This window comes from Hydractinia symbiolongicarpus, chromosome 2 (assembly GCF_029227915.1).
Source record: "Hydractinia symbiolongicarpus strain clone_291-10 chromosome 2, HSymV2.1, whole genome shotgun sequence".
Classification (NCBI taxonomy): Eukaryota; Metazoa; Cnidaria; class Hydrozoa; order Anthoathecata; family Hydractiniidae; genus Hydractinia; species Hydractinia symbiolongicarpus.
Window position 1 is genome coordinate 1 of NC_079876.1, and position 13452 is coordinate 13452.

Here is a 13452-nt window from a genome sequence, read left to right on the forward strand (position 1 = left end):
CTTAAGAATATATAGTCCCAGCTCTTAGAGTAAAATATTAGCCCCAATGACCATAAAATTAATACATCACCTACTCGATTTCTTAAAATAGTAATTATTCCTCTAGAGGAAGAATTGTAATTTTTGTAAAATATGATTAATAGATATGAAGTGATGCCTAACCCATCTCAACCTAATATTAATCTTAATCCATCCGAAGATATAATCAACAGAACCATAGATGAGATGAATCCTAATATTATGTATATAAAACGATTAACAAAAGTTTCACCTCTCATATAATAAGAAGAATAAATTATAACTTGAGAAGAGATTAAGAGAACTAAGAAGATGAATGATAGTCTTAGCCAATCAAAGCACACTTGATAATCCAAATGCAAAAAGGATACTTTTAATAAGTAGATTTCATCTGATAGGAATAATAAAAATGAGCAACAAACACTTATTACTCCGGTAAATAGTAAGATGTAACCTGATACAAAATATAACAATACTGTCAGAGATGACTCTCCTTTAGTTCCACAAACTAATATTCTCTTTAAACTATAACAGTAGACGAAAATTAAAGTCAGTAACGGAATCAGATGAGCTCTTCCGATTATATATTCCTTTAAGTTGTATTCTAATCAGCTGAAGATATACAATCTCTCCCCGTGACTTGTACTAGAGTATAAATAAATACAATAACAAGATGAAAGAAAACATAGGATTCCAGATAGGCCTACTACTATTCAGTCTAGACTAAATACACCGATAAAAAAATATATTTCGGAAAAAAAGTTAAGTGAGGGGGGTAATCCTATATTCAAAAAGCTAAGACTGAGTCATCAAAAACATAAATATGGAAAAAGAGAGATTATTCTACGGGTAAGAAGGAATCTGCGACTTCAGATGCGCGCATAAAATAGATAGCTTAAGTAGAATAATCCAGAGGAACAAATCCCGTGAGATACCATTATTAAAATTGATCTTATGTTGGTGTAAGTACAAGATATAAGTATACCTAGAATGACGAATGATATGTGAGCGACGGAGGAATAAGCAATTAAGGATTTGACATCAGATTGGCGTAGACAGATCAAGCAGCTGAAGATCCCGCCTATTAAGCAGACCCCTATTAATGTTGTTTCTCTATAAATATTTAGTACTTGTACTAAATAGAGGCCGTAACCCCCTAGCTTGAGGAGAATAGCGGCTAATACTATAGAGCCGGTTACTGGGGCCTCTACGTGAGCCTTAGGTAATCAAATGTGTGCAAAATAAACTGGGAGTTTCACTAGAAAAGAAAGGATGGCTAGCAAGAAGATTATCTTGTCTATGAAATTACCCCAAAATTGTAAGAAGGACGACGAATAAATACTCGTGTGAGCAATGATGATAAAGAGTAGAGGTAAAGAGGATAGTAGAGTATAGAATAAGAAATAATAGGAAGCAGGTAGACGCTCTGGCTGGTAACCTCACCCGAGGATTAAAATAATTGTGGGAATTAGAGAGCACTCAAAGAAGACGTAGAATAAGATGAATGACTGCGTAGTAAACGTGAGTCACAGGAGGACAAACAAGCTTACAAGAATAGTTCTATAGCTTAATGGTCAACTTGGCTTTAATCTGATAACTATTAAAAAGAAAATACCTGAAGTCAATGTTAAAAGAATAATTCCCCACTCTAGATGGAATTCTGATATTAACTTGTATATTAATATTAAGTATATTAAACTTGAGGTAAAGAACCACTTATTCATTTAGGAATTGTACTTGATCTGATCCTGACGAACGTACTAATGATACCAATACTGATAATCCTAGAGCTCCTTCACAAACTGTGACTCTAAGAAAGATGAATGCGTTAATCATTCTCATATAGTTTGAATATACCAATAATCTGAACAATAAAAGAATGAGAAATTCTAATCTCAATAGAGTTACTAGGAGATGTTTGTTTCTTGAAGAGAAGATTAGTAATCCTAAAGAAAGTGATAGGTAAATTATTATGATTGACTGAGTAATTAAAAAATAATATCGGTCTTGTAAACCGAATTTAGAGGAATCTCTCGGTCTTCAAAAGAGTTATTAACATCTTTAACTTCCAAAGTTAATATTTTTATTAAACTACCTTTTGACATCCTAGGATCTATCGTTGTTATTTCCATATTTATACTTCTAATGAATCATCCTCTTGCTTTTACACTCTCGTTGTTCGTTCAAACTTTATTGATTTGTGTTATGCTTAAAAATGTTTCTCTGTGAATTTCACTAATTCTCTTTTTGATCTTTCTAGGAGGGATTCTCGTAATGTTTATTTATGTGTCTTCGCTAAGAGCTAACGAGAAATTTGCTGTGGATTTAACGTCATTTATATGAGTGGTACCTACAATTGTCTTGTCTTTCTTAGTTTTAAATAAGAATTTCATGTTTATGAGCCCTTCCTCGGGCTACCTTTATCCTACCGATTTCGTGATCATCAATTTTAATGTTAATAGACTTACCATATTGGCCTACTCGTTTATAGTGGTATATTTATTTTTAGCACTCCTGCTGGTCATTGATTTTTTAAACAGTAATAAAAAGCCTTTACGGTCAATGATCTAGTGATTCCGTAATATTAGGAAATAAAATGTTATCTCTACGTAAGACGCAACCTACCCTTAAAATCATTAATTCTGCCTTGGTGGATCTACCTGTGCCGGCCAACATTTCTATTTGATGAAACTTTGGGTCTCTCCTGGGCCTCTGTCTTCTTATTCAAATTGTTACTGGACTTTTTTTAGCGATGCATTACACGGCGAGAGTAGACTTAGCTTTCTCTAGAGTGGCCCATATTTGCCGAGATGTCAACTACGGTTGGCTGCTCCGGACTGTCCACGCCAATGGTGCCTCTTTTTTCTTTATTTGTATTTATTTTCATATTGGCCGAGGGATGTATTATGGTTCTTTTCATTATTTCGAGACATGAATGACTGGAATTGCTCTTTTGTTTCTTGTGATGGCCGCTGCTTTTTTAGGGTATGTTCTCCCGTGAGGTCAAATGTCCTTCTGGGGAGCGACTGTAATTACAAACTTAGTATCTGCCGTACCTTATATTGGTAACGATGTAGTACAATGGTTATGAGGGGGGTTTGCTGTTGATAATCCCACTCTGACGCGATTTTTCACTTTTCATTTCTTGATCCCCTTTCTGGTGGCCGGTCTGACAATAATTCATCTTTTATTCCTTCATCAAAGAGGTTCGAATAACCCCCTTGGAATTAACGCTAACTTAGACAAGTTACCGTTCCACCCTTATTTTACCATTAAGGATACCGTGGGGTTTATAGTCCTTATCTTTTTTCTTGTGACTCTCTCCTTAACTAGACCCTATCTTCTGGGGGACCCAGATAATTTCATTCCTGCTAACCCATTGGTTACCCCAGCTCATATCCAACCGGAATGATATTTTCTGTTCGCATACGCTATTTTGCGGTCTATTCCTAATAAGCTAGGAGGGGTAATCGCCCTTGTCTCTTCTATTCTTATTCTTGTGTCCCTTCCCTTTACATTTAAGCCTAAGTTTCGAGGTCTTGAGTTTTATTCTGTAGCCCAGCCTTTGTTTTGATCCTGAGTGTCAGTCTTTTTACTTCTAACATGGATTGGGGCACGACCTGTAGAAGACCCCTATATTTTTCTGGGACAGATTCTTACATGTGCTTACTTCTCATATTTTGTGTTTACTCCGATTGTTATTAATTTGAATGACAAAATTGTCTAATTAGACCCCTTGGCCGATTAAAGCATCTGTTTTGAAAGCAGAATAAGGTTGATTATACAACCAGGGGTCTTTATTTTTAACCCCCTTGAGAAAGGCTTCAGTAAAAACACAGGAATATTAAAGATGTAGGTAAAAGACTTTTCCAGCATAAATGTATCAGGTTATCATAACGATAGCGGGGATAAGAGCCGCGTCTCCATAGATAGGAGTACACCACTAAACAAAATATGAGGAAGCTTATAGACCCGAATACTACACTAAATAGTAGAGATATGAAAAGAATGCTAGCGTATTCTGATAATATAATTAGAGCGAAACCGACTCCTATGTATTCTGTATTGAAACCCGACACTAACTCGGATTCACCCTCAGCTAGATCGAAGGGTGTTCGATTAGTCTCTGCCAGAATTGTGATAAATCAGCACAATCCTAGAGGGAGACATAGGTATAAAGGTCACCCTACGTAAGAGGATTTCACTAGGTACCCTTCTAGATCGAGCTTTTTAAATAACATTAAAGGAGAAAGGATGATAATAATCAAAGATACCTCATAGGAGATGGTCTGTGCCCCTGCGCGAATTCTTCCTAGCAAAGAATACTTAGAGTTAGAGGACCAGCCTGCAACCATAATTCTGTATACTCTCACTCTCATTGCACAGATAACTAATAGGAATGATAAATTGAATTTTGCACCGTAAGAGATAAATGGGACTAGAGTTCATAAGAAAAAGGAAAGGAATAGACTGAACACAGGAGCAACGAGGTACGGTATGAAATTGGAGACAAGAGGAAGTGAGACTTCCTTACAAAATAATTTGACCCCATCAGAAAAAGGTTGTAGGATCCCAAGAAAGCCGACTTTATTTGGACCCTTACGTAACTGAATGTAACCCAAAATCTTTCGTTCTAATAGTGTTAAAAAAGCAACTGAAACTAAAACCATAACTACTTGTAAAAAAATAAAATAGATCATTTAAGCTAGTGCTATCAACTAAGGTCTCCTTATGAATAGATCCTAAATCTAACGCATTTGTCTGCCAAGCTGACATAAAATCTCAAGAGGTCCTTTCGTACTATCATGAGTGGATTTGCCTTGGGGGTAGAAACTAACCTGGCTTACGCCGGTCTGAACTCAGATCACGTAGGGGTTTAACAGTCGAACAGACTGCCTCTCTAGGCTGCTGCACCGAGTAGGGTCCCTGAACCAACATCGAGGTCGCAAACTCTTTTGTCGATTTGAACTCTCAAAAAGAATTACGCTGTTATCCCTAAGGTAACTTGGTCTTTATTCATCTAAGGATCAATGGTCATTTATTGATGTGTTTATGTTGTAAGTGTTTATTCTGTTCTTACCGTCGCCCCAACCGAACATTGTTTTACTCTGTCTAATTACCTACCGCAAGACAAAAGAATTAAATGTAAAGATCTATAGGGTCTTATCGCCCTCCAAGTACATTTAAGCTTTTTCACTTAAAGATTAACTTCAATTTAATCGAAGAGACAGACCATCTCTCGTCAAACCATTCATTCCAGCCTCAAATCAAAAGGCTAATGATTATGCTACCTTCGCATGGTCAGTATACCACGGCCCTTTAATTCATCAGTGGGCAGGCTCGACCTCCCAAAGTTGAGAGGCGATGTCTTTGTTAAACAGGCGGAGATGAGTTTTGCCGAATTCCTTTGGGATTTTGTGAGGAACATTGTGTTAAGTGTATTTATAGTTCTACTAATTCTATCATTGTGATTGCTAAATTTATGTAATTAGCATCGGCTAGTCTTAATTAATTATTTTGAAATTATCATTTTAGTAACAATGGTTATTAAACCAAGGCAACTTTTAAGCCTAATCATGTTTTTCTTGATATTATAATATAATTTTTTCTAGAGCTCGTCCCCTAGAAAATCTTCCTTGCGGAGTACCCTAAAGGAGTATTCTGCCAACCAGATATAAAGGTACGAAATATTTTTCACAACGATATTGGTCTTGAAGAGATTTATGAAACAATCATCTTTAACCAATATAGATCACCTTGTTTCGGGATTCAGCAATAAAGATTGAAATTTAATAAACCCTGATACAAAAGGTACAAACAATAACTTCTTTGTAATTAGTAGACTTTCCTTTTCAGTACTTAGACCTTGAATAAATTCGATTCTTTTACTAATGTAATATTGTTTTAAATAAATTTGTAAATAAAGATTTAGAGAGCACTCTCAAGAGTATCTTTTTAGTGTAAGCAAAATGTTTATTCAAACTCCCTCCCTCTTTCAAGATACACCTTCCGGTATACCTACTTTGTTACGACTTATCTCTTCGGACAAGAGAGCGACGGGCGATGTGTACATTTCTCAGAGCCTCCTTCAGGTTGATAGGCCTTACTTCTAAATCCACCTTCTTCTCCATGATAAAATGAAAGTTCCGTTTAAGTTCTTATTGTAACCCACCCTCTCCCGGACATAAGCTACACCTTGATCTGATTTATTGGCCTAAGCAATTAAGAGCAGTTATTTATTTAATCCCCTAAACGACGGTATATAAGCTGTTTTACAAGAACGGGTCGGTTGTCTCGTGGATTGTCGTTTATGGGGCAGGTTCCTCTAGTAAGTTTAGAAACCGCCAAATTCTTTAGGTTTAAATAATACTACCCAGGTTAATTACAGATGAACTAATAGGGTATCTAATCCTAGTTGTTTGGCCACCTAAAGAGTGCTTTATTCAAACTAATGGAGAATAAATGCAAATTTCACCCTTATTGATCTAAAATATACTTGTCCCAAAGCTCCTCTATTCACCTAAAATATTTGCTCTAGGGCCTTGTATGACCGCGGATGCTGGCACAAAGTGGTCCCCCTATCTTTTCGTTCGCTATACCTAAGAAGTAGGCAATAATGTCAATCACTGCACTTCTAACCTATAATGATATCTTGCATATGACTCGTAGAAAGAGTAAATAAACTAGCTAGAATCAAACTTTTACTGCTGGATGATGGGATGAGAACGACCGGATAGAATATAGAAATGATATTGTAGCGGAAAATAATAATAACGGACAAAGAAGTAAGATAATAGCTATTTACTGATTTGAGTGTGTTTAAGAATGAAGCTTGTGACTACGAATAATGGGAGATCAGATGTATAAGGTCATTGAAAGCAGTCACCCCGGCGAGCGACCGAAACCCATTATCTAGCCGCCATGAAGAGTGAAATATCTCCTCGATAACCTTATTTAAATGTAGAAAATACTCTAGACGTTGCTGCAGGTGTCTGAAATAAGAGATAAATAGTGTGGATAACTAATACATCAGGTATATTGTATGATTTAAAGTGACTACTTGTTTGGTTGTTAAATCTTGTCTGTCTAGATAATTACCTCATTACGATGAAATAAGTGAAAATGGATATGAATGATGAAGTTAACAGAATTGGACTTTTATTGATTACGTGTAAATATGAGTAAAATTGGAATTTATTTAAATACTTGCGTTTACTCATTTATGATTGTGACGATGATAAAAAAAAATAAAAAGGTTAAATAGGGAATTAACCCACCCCTAAATACCTAAAATTACCATATAAATGATACTTACCTATACAACCCCACGCAACTAACAACTAGACTTGACGACCATTTAAAGGAGAACGGATGGTGGAATATGGTACACGATAACGTATTTTATGAAATGTAGATTGATGAGATAATATGTTTAGATACGTAGGCTACCTCTAAGACAAGGCCCCCCCCCCCCCTCAGACATGTAGGTCTGCATAGACCTACATGTCTGAGGAGGGGCCTTGTTAAAGAGTCAAGCCTACGTACACACACATAATTTAATGTTAGTTTATATAACGTCCTGTATAGTACATTCACCGCTCTTTTATTAGTATAATAAAAGAGCGGTGAATGTACGTTATTTATATCATTTATATAATATTAAATTTTGTTTAAACCCTCTTAAGAGGGTTTCTAAAATAACCTAGAGATATTGATTTATATTTATCCTGGAAGATTTGGTGTTCCAGGATAAATAAAATCATTATCTCATCAAATACAACCCTCTTAAGAGGGTTTAAAAATTTAATAAAGTTATAAACTTATTTGTAGTATTTTTTGTCCTAACACTGAGTGTTAGGACAAGGAAAAAATACTACGGATAAGTTTATATCTAATTAAATGTAACTATAATAAAATATTATTTGTTTTATTTCATATCATTATAATGACGTTCTGTATAGGTTAAATTGTTTCAAATTGAAAATTAAAAACCCCGTAAAATCGTTAAAAATCAGCTTAAAGTTTGCGTTTAGGGAATTTTGTGACCCCATTTTACACGTTTGATGCTAAGATTCTCGATATTTACCTCAAAAACAGCCTTTTTCAGGATCTTGCCTTTAATCCTGTAAAAAAGTAAATTAGCCCACCTCAAATTTTTCTTAAAAAAAATGTAAAATAAATAATTTTATTTTATTTCAGCGAGGGAGGGCGGCAGCAATCTGGATTATCTCCTTACAGGAGATAACTCAATATAGATTGGTCTCCCCAATAAATTGAGGAACCGATAATTTTATCTTTTTTGAGGTGAGTACCAAGAATCTAATCCTGCTCCTAGTCTAGGGTATAAACGTAATGGTTAATTAGAGAAAGGGTTGTATGTTTGATAAGAGTCTGATATTGTCTACTGTTAAAAAGGATAGAGTTATTTTATTTAGATTAACCTGGGAGAAGAACTCCCTCCCTCGTTACGCTTCACTTTGAAGCATAAACTCGGGGGGGGGGGGGGGGTTCTTCTCTCCCAGGGGTGTTAAAGAGTAAGCTAAATTAAGCTACTGGGCTCATACCCCAATGATAGAGTAATCTCTCTTTAAATGATTAAGTGATTATGCCTATTTTTTTCCTATATTCTTATAGTGTCCTCCCACTCTTGGTTAGGTCTGTGGCTTAGTATAGAAATAAATTCTTTAAGCTTTATCCCTATCATAATCGAAGAAAGAAAAGAAAATAGATTAAAATATTTTTTGATTCAGTCAGTAGCCTCAGTCATCTTTTTAGCGAGTATTCTGAATCAATCCTTTTCATTCTTAATTCCTTTTGCCCTATTAATTAAGATTGGTGCGGCCCCGTTCCATATATGATTAGTAAGTATTTCTAAATCTATATCATGAAAGGTTTTATCCCTTTTAATAACTTTTCAGAAAATTGGGCCTCTTCTTGGACTCGCTATACTACAATTCACAAATTCTTTTTTCATTTTTATTAGAGCATTTATTGGCGGATTAGGTGGGATTAACCAATCCAACCTTCGGCTGATTATAGCGTTTTCTTCCGTTAGACATCTATCTTGACTAATAGTTAATATAAGTAGATTTTTCTTGATATTAGTTTATTATGTGACTTACTTGGCTATTCTATATTTTGCTGTAATTTTATTACAGCAAAGGGGTATGTACTCCCTCGCCCAAATGAATAGTAACGCTAGATTAATTTATAAAGCTTCGATTTCATTTAATCTTCTCTCTTTAGCCGGGTTACCCCCATTCCTGGGATTTTTTATTAAATGAATATCTCTGGAAATAAATATTTTATCCCCCCTTCTTGTGTTAGCCCTTGTTGTGTCTTCATGTTTCTCAGTCTATTTTTATTTTAAGATTGCTATGAGATCTCTTTTATTTCCCTCAGAGGTAAAGTCTAAGAAAATAGAGATCCCGGGCATTCTATCAATAGGGTTTAATATTTTTCTTCCTCTATTCTTTTTGTAAAGCTTTAAGTTAATTAAACTACCAGCCTTCAAAGCTGGAAATAAGATGTTCTTAAGCTTTAATAATTTACTTTAATATAGATGGGGGTATTATCTACATAATTACAGTATCAACGTAATCCTTTTTATCAGGCACCTCATCTCTTCTTATTATATATGAAATGTAAATTTCTCTTTAAGAATCAAAATCTTACGTGCACAGAACACTTATATACACATCACCCTGCTTACAATAAGATAATTTTTAGTTAATTAGGCCCGGGTTAGAAACAACTCAAGATTTGCAATCTTGTATTTTTTTTTAAACTACTGAGCCGTAAATTAATCATAGTAAAGGGAATAATCCTTAACTAAATTTACAATTTAGCACCTATAATCGGCCACTTTACTTATGCAACGTTGATTTTATTCTACGAATCACAAGGATATTGGAACTTTATACTTTATTTTTGGCGCTTGAGCAGGTATAGTTGGGACTTCTTTAAGAATGCTCATTCGAGCAGAGTTGGGTCAACCAGGTTCCCTGATTGGCGATGAACAAGTATATAATGTTATTGTGACAGCTCATGCATTTATTATAATTTTTTTCATGGTTATACCAATCTTGATTGGGGGATTTGGTAACTGGCTAGTACCCATTATATTAGGGGCCCCGGATATAGCATTTCCCCGGTTAAATAATTTAAGATTTTGAATACTTCCACCATCCTTGACTCTTCTCTTGGCCAGATCTATAGTTGAGAGAGGTGCAGGAACTGGATGAACAGTTTATCCCCCTCTATCCTCAGCCATTGCCCATGCCGGACCTTCTGTAGATTTAGCTATTTTCTCGCTTCATTTAGCTGGAGTTTCCTCTATCTTAGGGGCTGTAAATTTTATTACTACTATCATTAATATACGACCCCAGTCAATATCTATTGACCGTATACCTCTCTTCGTTTGAGCAGTAGGAATCACCGCCGTTCTTCTCCTTTTATCACTTCCAGTCCTAGCGGGGGCTATTACTATACTGTTAACTGACCGTAACTTAAATACTTCTTTCTTCGACCCCGCAGGTGGTGGGGATCCCATCCTTTATCAACATTTATTTTGATTTTTTGGCCATCCTGAAGTATATATTTTAATTTTACCTGGATTCGGGATAGTGTCCCACATTATTAGCCAAGAAAGAGGTAAGAAGGAAGCATTTGGTACATTAGGTATGATTTATGCTATACTTGCAATTGGTATTCTTGGTTTTGTTGTCTGGGCTCATCATATATTTACTGTGGGAATGGACGTGGACACTCGAGCTTATTTTACTGCTGCAACTATGATTATTGCAATTCCTACGGGGATTAAGATTTTTAGATGAATCGGAACTTTACACGGGACACGACTTACTATAACTCCATCTATGTTGTGGGCCCTAGGATTTGTATTTTTGTTTACTGTGGGAGGGCTTACAGGAGTTGTCCTGTCGAACTCTAGAATTGATATTGTTCTCCATGATACTTATTATGTAGTTGCCCATTTCCACTATGTTTTATCAATGGGTGCTGTCTTTGCTATCATAGCAGGATTTGTGCATTGATTTCCTCTAATGACCGGATTAAGAATGAATCAGTTTCTTCTTAAGGTACATTTCTTTATTATATTTTTAGGAGTAAACTTAACTTTTTTCCCTCAACATTTCTTAGGTCTCGCTGGAATACCACGTCGTTACGCAGATTACCCAGATACATATGCTTCATGAAATGTAATTTCTTCATTAGGGAGAGTTATATCTATAATTGCTACATTAATATTTATTTTTTGTATTTGAGAGGCCATGATCGCTAAACGAATTAATATTTTTTCACTTAATTTAAGATCAAGTGTGGAATGGAATCATCCCCATCCGCCTGCCGATCACTCCTATGAAGAAATTACTATAATCTCTACATTTTAAAGTGGCAGAAACATATATGCATTGGATTTAAGCTCCAAAGATGGGTACCCCCTTTAAAAGTGTCTCAATGATTCCAACTAGGTTTACAAAATGGGAATTCACCTCTCATAGAACAACTTATTTTTTTCCATGACCATGCTTTACTAGTGGTAATCTTAATTACTTCTCTTGTAGGCTTTTTCTTAGCTGCATTGTTTTCTAATAAATTTCTCCATCGTTATCTACTTGATGGCCAGGCAATCGAGACGGTTTGAACCGTTATTCCTGCTATTATTTTAGTAGCTATCGCTCTTCCTTCTATTCGTCTTCTCTATTTAATCGATGAAATTCATAACCCTGCCTTGACTATTAAGGTAACGGGGCATCAGTGATACTGATCCTATGAATACTCTGATTTTGACGATATTCAATTTGATTCATACATAATCCCTTCAAATGAACTTTCTACCGGTATATATCGTTTACTTGATGTAGACAATCGTATGCCAGTGCCCTATAATCAAGCTATCCGTCTGATGATTACTTCAGATGACGTTCTACACTCATGAGCTGTACCATCTCTAGGTATTAAGATGGATGCAGTTCCAGGCCGGCTTAATCAATCCAGACTTCTAGTGAATATACCCGGAGTATTTTATGGACAATGTTCCGAAATTTGTGGATCTGGACATAGTTTTATACCTATTGTGATTGAAGCTGTTGGAGAGAGAGACTTTCTAAAGTGACTTGAGTTACAAATTTCATAGGGTGGCTGAAAGTCAAGCGGTAGCCTCTTAAGCTCTCTTATGGTAATTACCCCCTGTGGTACAGAGACTTAGTTTATTAATAAATATAAGGTTGTCAACTTTAAGAAGCCGATGGCAGTCTCTTATTCCTCAAATAATACCACTTCCTTGAATTATGGTTTTCCTTGTATCTATAGCTTTACTATGAGCTATTATAACTATGGTATTTTTCCTTTATCAACCCCGTTCGGTTTCTTCTGCTAAAGGCTTCTCTGATGGAACTGTTTACTTAAATTGAAAATGATAGCAAACCTTTTTTCAGTATTTGATCCGACTTCCTCTTTTTTATCCAACTGATTAAGAATACTAATCCCACTTTTGTTTATAGTAATATCTTTCTGATTGATTCCTTCGCGACCTCAATTTTTGGCTAAGAGAGTTTTAATGGGATTAAATCGGGAGATATCCCTCCTTATAGGCCCAGCAAGATTTGGTGCCAATATCCTAGTTATTGCCCTTTTCTTATTTATTTTATTTAATAATTTTATCGGTTTATTCCCTTATATTTTTACCGCTACTAGACATTTAGCAGTTACCTTAAGACTAGCAGTTCCTCTGTGAATCTCTTTTATTCTATATACTTGGATTAAGGAGACAACGAATGCTTTAGCCCATCTTGTACCTTTAGGAACACCGGCACCTTTAATACCTTTCATGGTATTAATTGAAATCATTAGAAATATGATTCGGCCTATTACACTCTCTGTCCGTCTTGCGGCTAATATAATTGCCGGCCATCTCCTATTGACTCTTTTAGGGGCTCAAGGTACCCTGGAAAATTTATATGTTACTTCAATTGTAGTATTTTCACAGATTATCCTATTAATGTTGGAATTCTCTGTAGCTATTATTCAATCTTATGTTTTTATGACTCTAATGACTCTCTATGCAAGAGAATAATGAATCAATTAAATCACCCGTATCATTTGGTTAATATTAGACCTTGACCCCTGGCTACCGGAATAGGAGCTTTTGCGATGACTTCTGGACTTGTCAAATGGTTTCATTCATTTGATAGAATACTATTTTTTACAGGATTAATAACAATCATATTTGTTTCGTATCAATGATGACGAGACGTATCACGAGAAGCTACTTTTCAAGGAATACATTCAACGAAGGTCGGATTTGGGTTGCGATGGGGAATAATCCTATTTATTATCTCTGAAGTTTTCTTTTTTGTCTCTTTCTTTTGGGCATTTTTTCACAGAAGTTTGTCGCCAAATATTGAAGTTGGG

General features: G+C 35.5%; 5 protein-coding genes across 5 annotated transcripts; 4 read left to right on the top strand and 1 right to left on the bottom strand.

The window, feature by feature from the left end:
- Window positions 1-2135: 2135 nt before the first annotated feature.
- LOC130628217 (cytochrome b-like) lies at window positions 2136-3745 on the top strand. Its single transcript, XM_057441433.1, is given in 1 exon segment — window positions 2136-3745. A coding segment is annotated over 1 exon segment (720 nt). The 5' UTR covers window positions 2136-3025.
- Window positions 3746-3785: 40 nt separating this feature from the next.
- LOC130628201 (NADH-ubiquinone oxidoreductase chain 1-like) lies at window positions 3786-4718 on the bottom strand. Its single transcript, XM_057441432.1, is given in 1 exon segment — window positions 3786-4718. A coding segment is annotated over 1 exon segment (897 nt). The 3' UTR covers window positions 3786-3821.
- A 3891-nt stretch (window positions 4719-8609) lies between these two features.
- LOC130626408 (NADH-ubiquinone oxidoreductase chain 2-like) lies at window positions 8610-9500 on the top strand. The gene is given in 1 exon segment (XM_057441323.1): window positions 8610-9500. A coding segment is annotated over 1 exon segment (891 nt).
- Window positions 9501-9944: 444 nt separating this feature from the next.
- LOC130628233 (cytochrome c oxidase subunit 1-like) lies at window positions 9945-11424 on the top strand. The gene is given in 1 exon segment (XM_057441434.1): window positions 9945-11424. A coding segment is annotated over 1 exon segment (606 nt). The 5' UTR covers window positions 9945-9986; the 3' UTR covers window positions 10593-11424.
- Window positions 11425-12321: 897 nt separating this feature from the next.
- LOC130626424 (ATP synthase subunit a-like) lies at window positions 12322-13114 on the top strand. Its single transcript, XM_057441324.1, is given in 1 exon segment — window positions 12322-13114. A coding segment is annotated over 1 exon segment (660 nt). The 5' UTR covers window positions 12322-12454.
- Window positions 13115-13452: the final 338 nt, after the last annotated feature.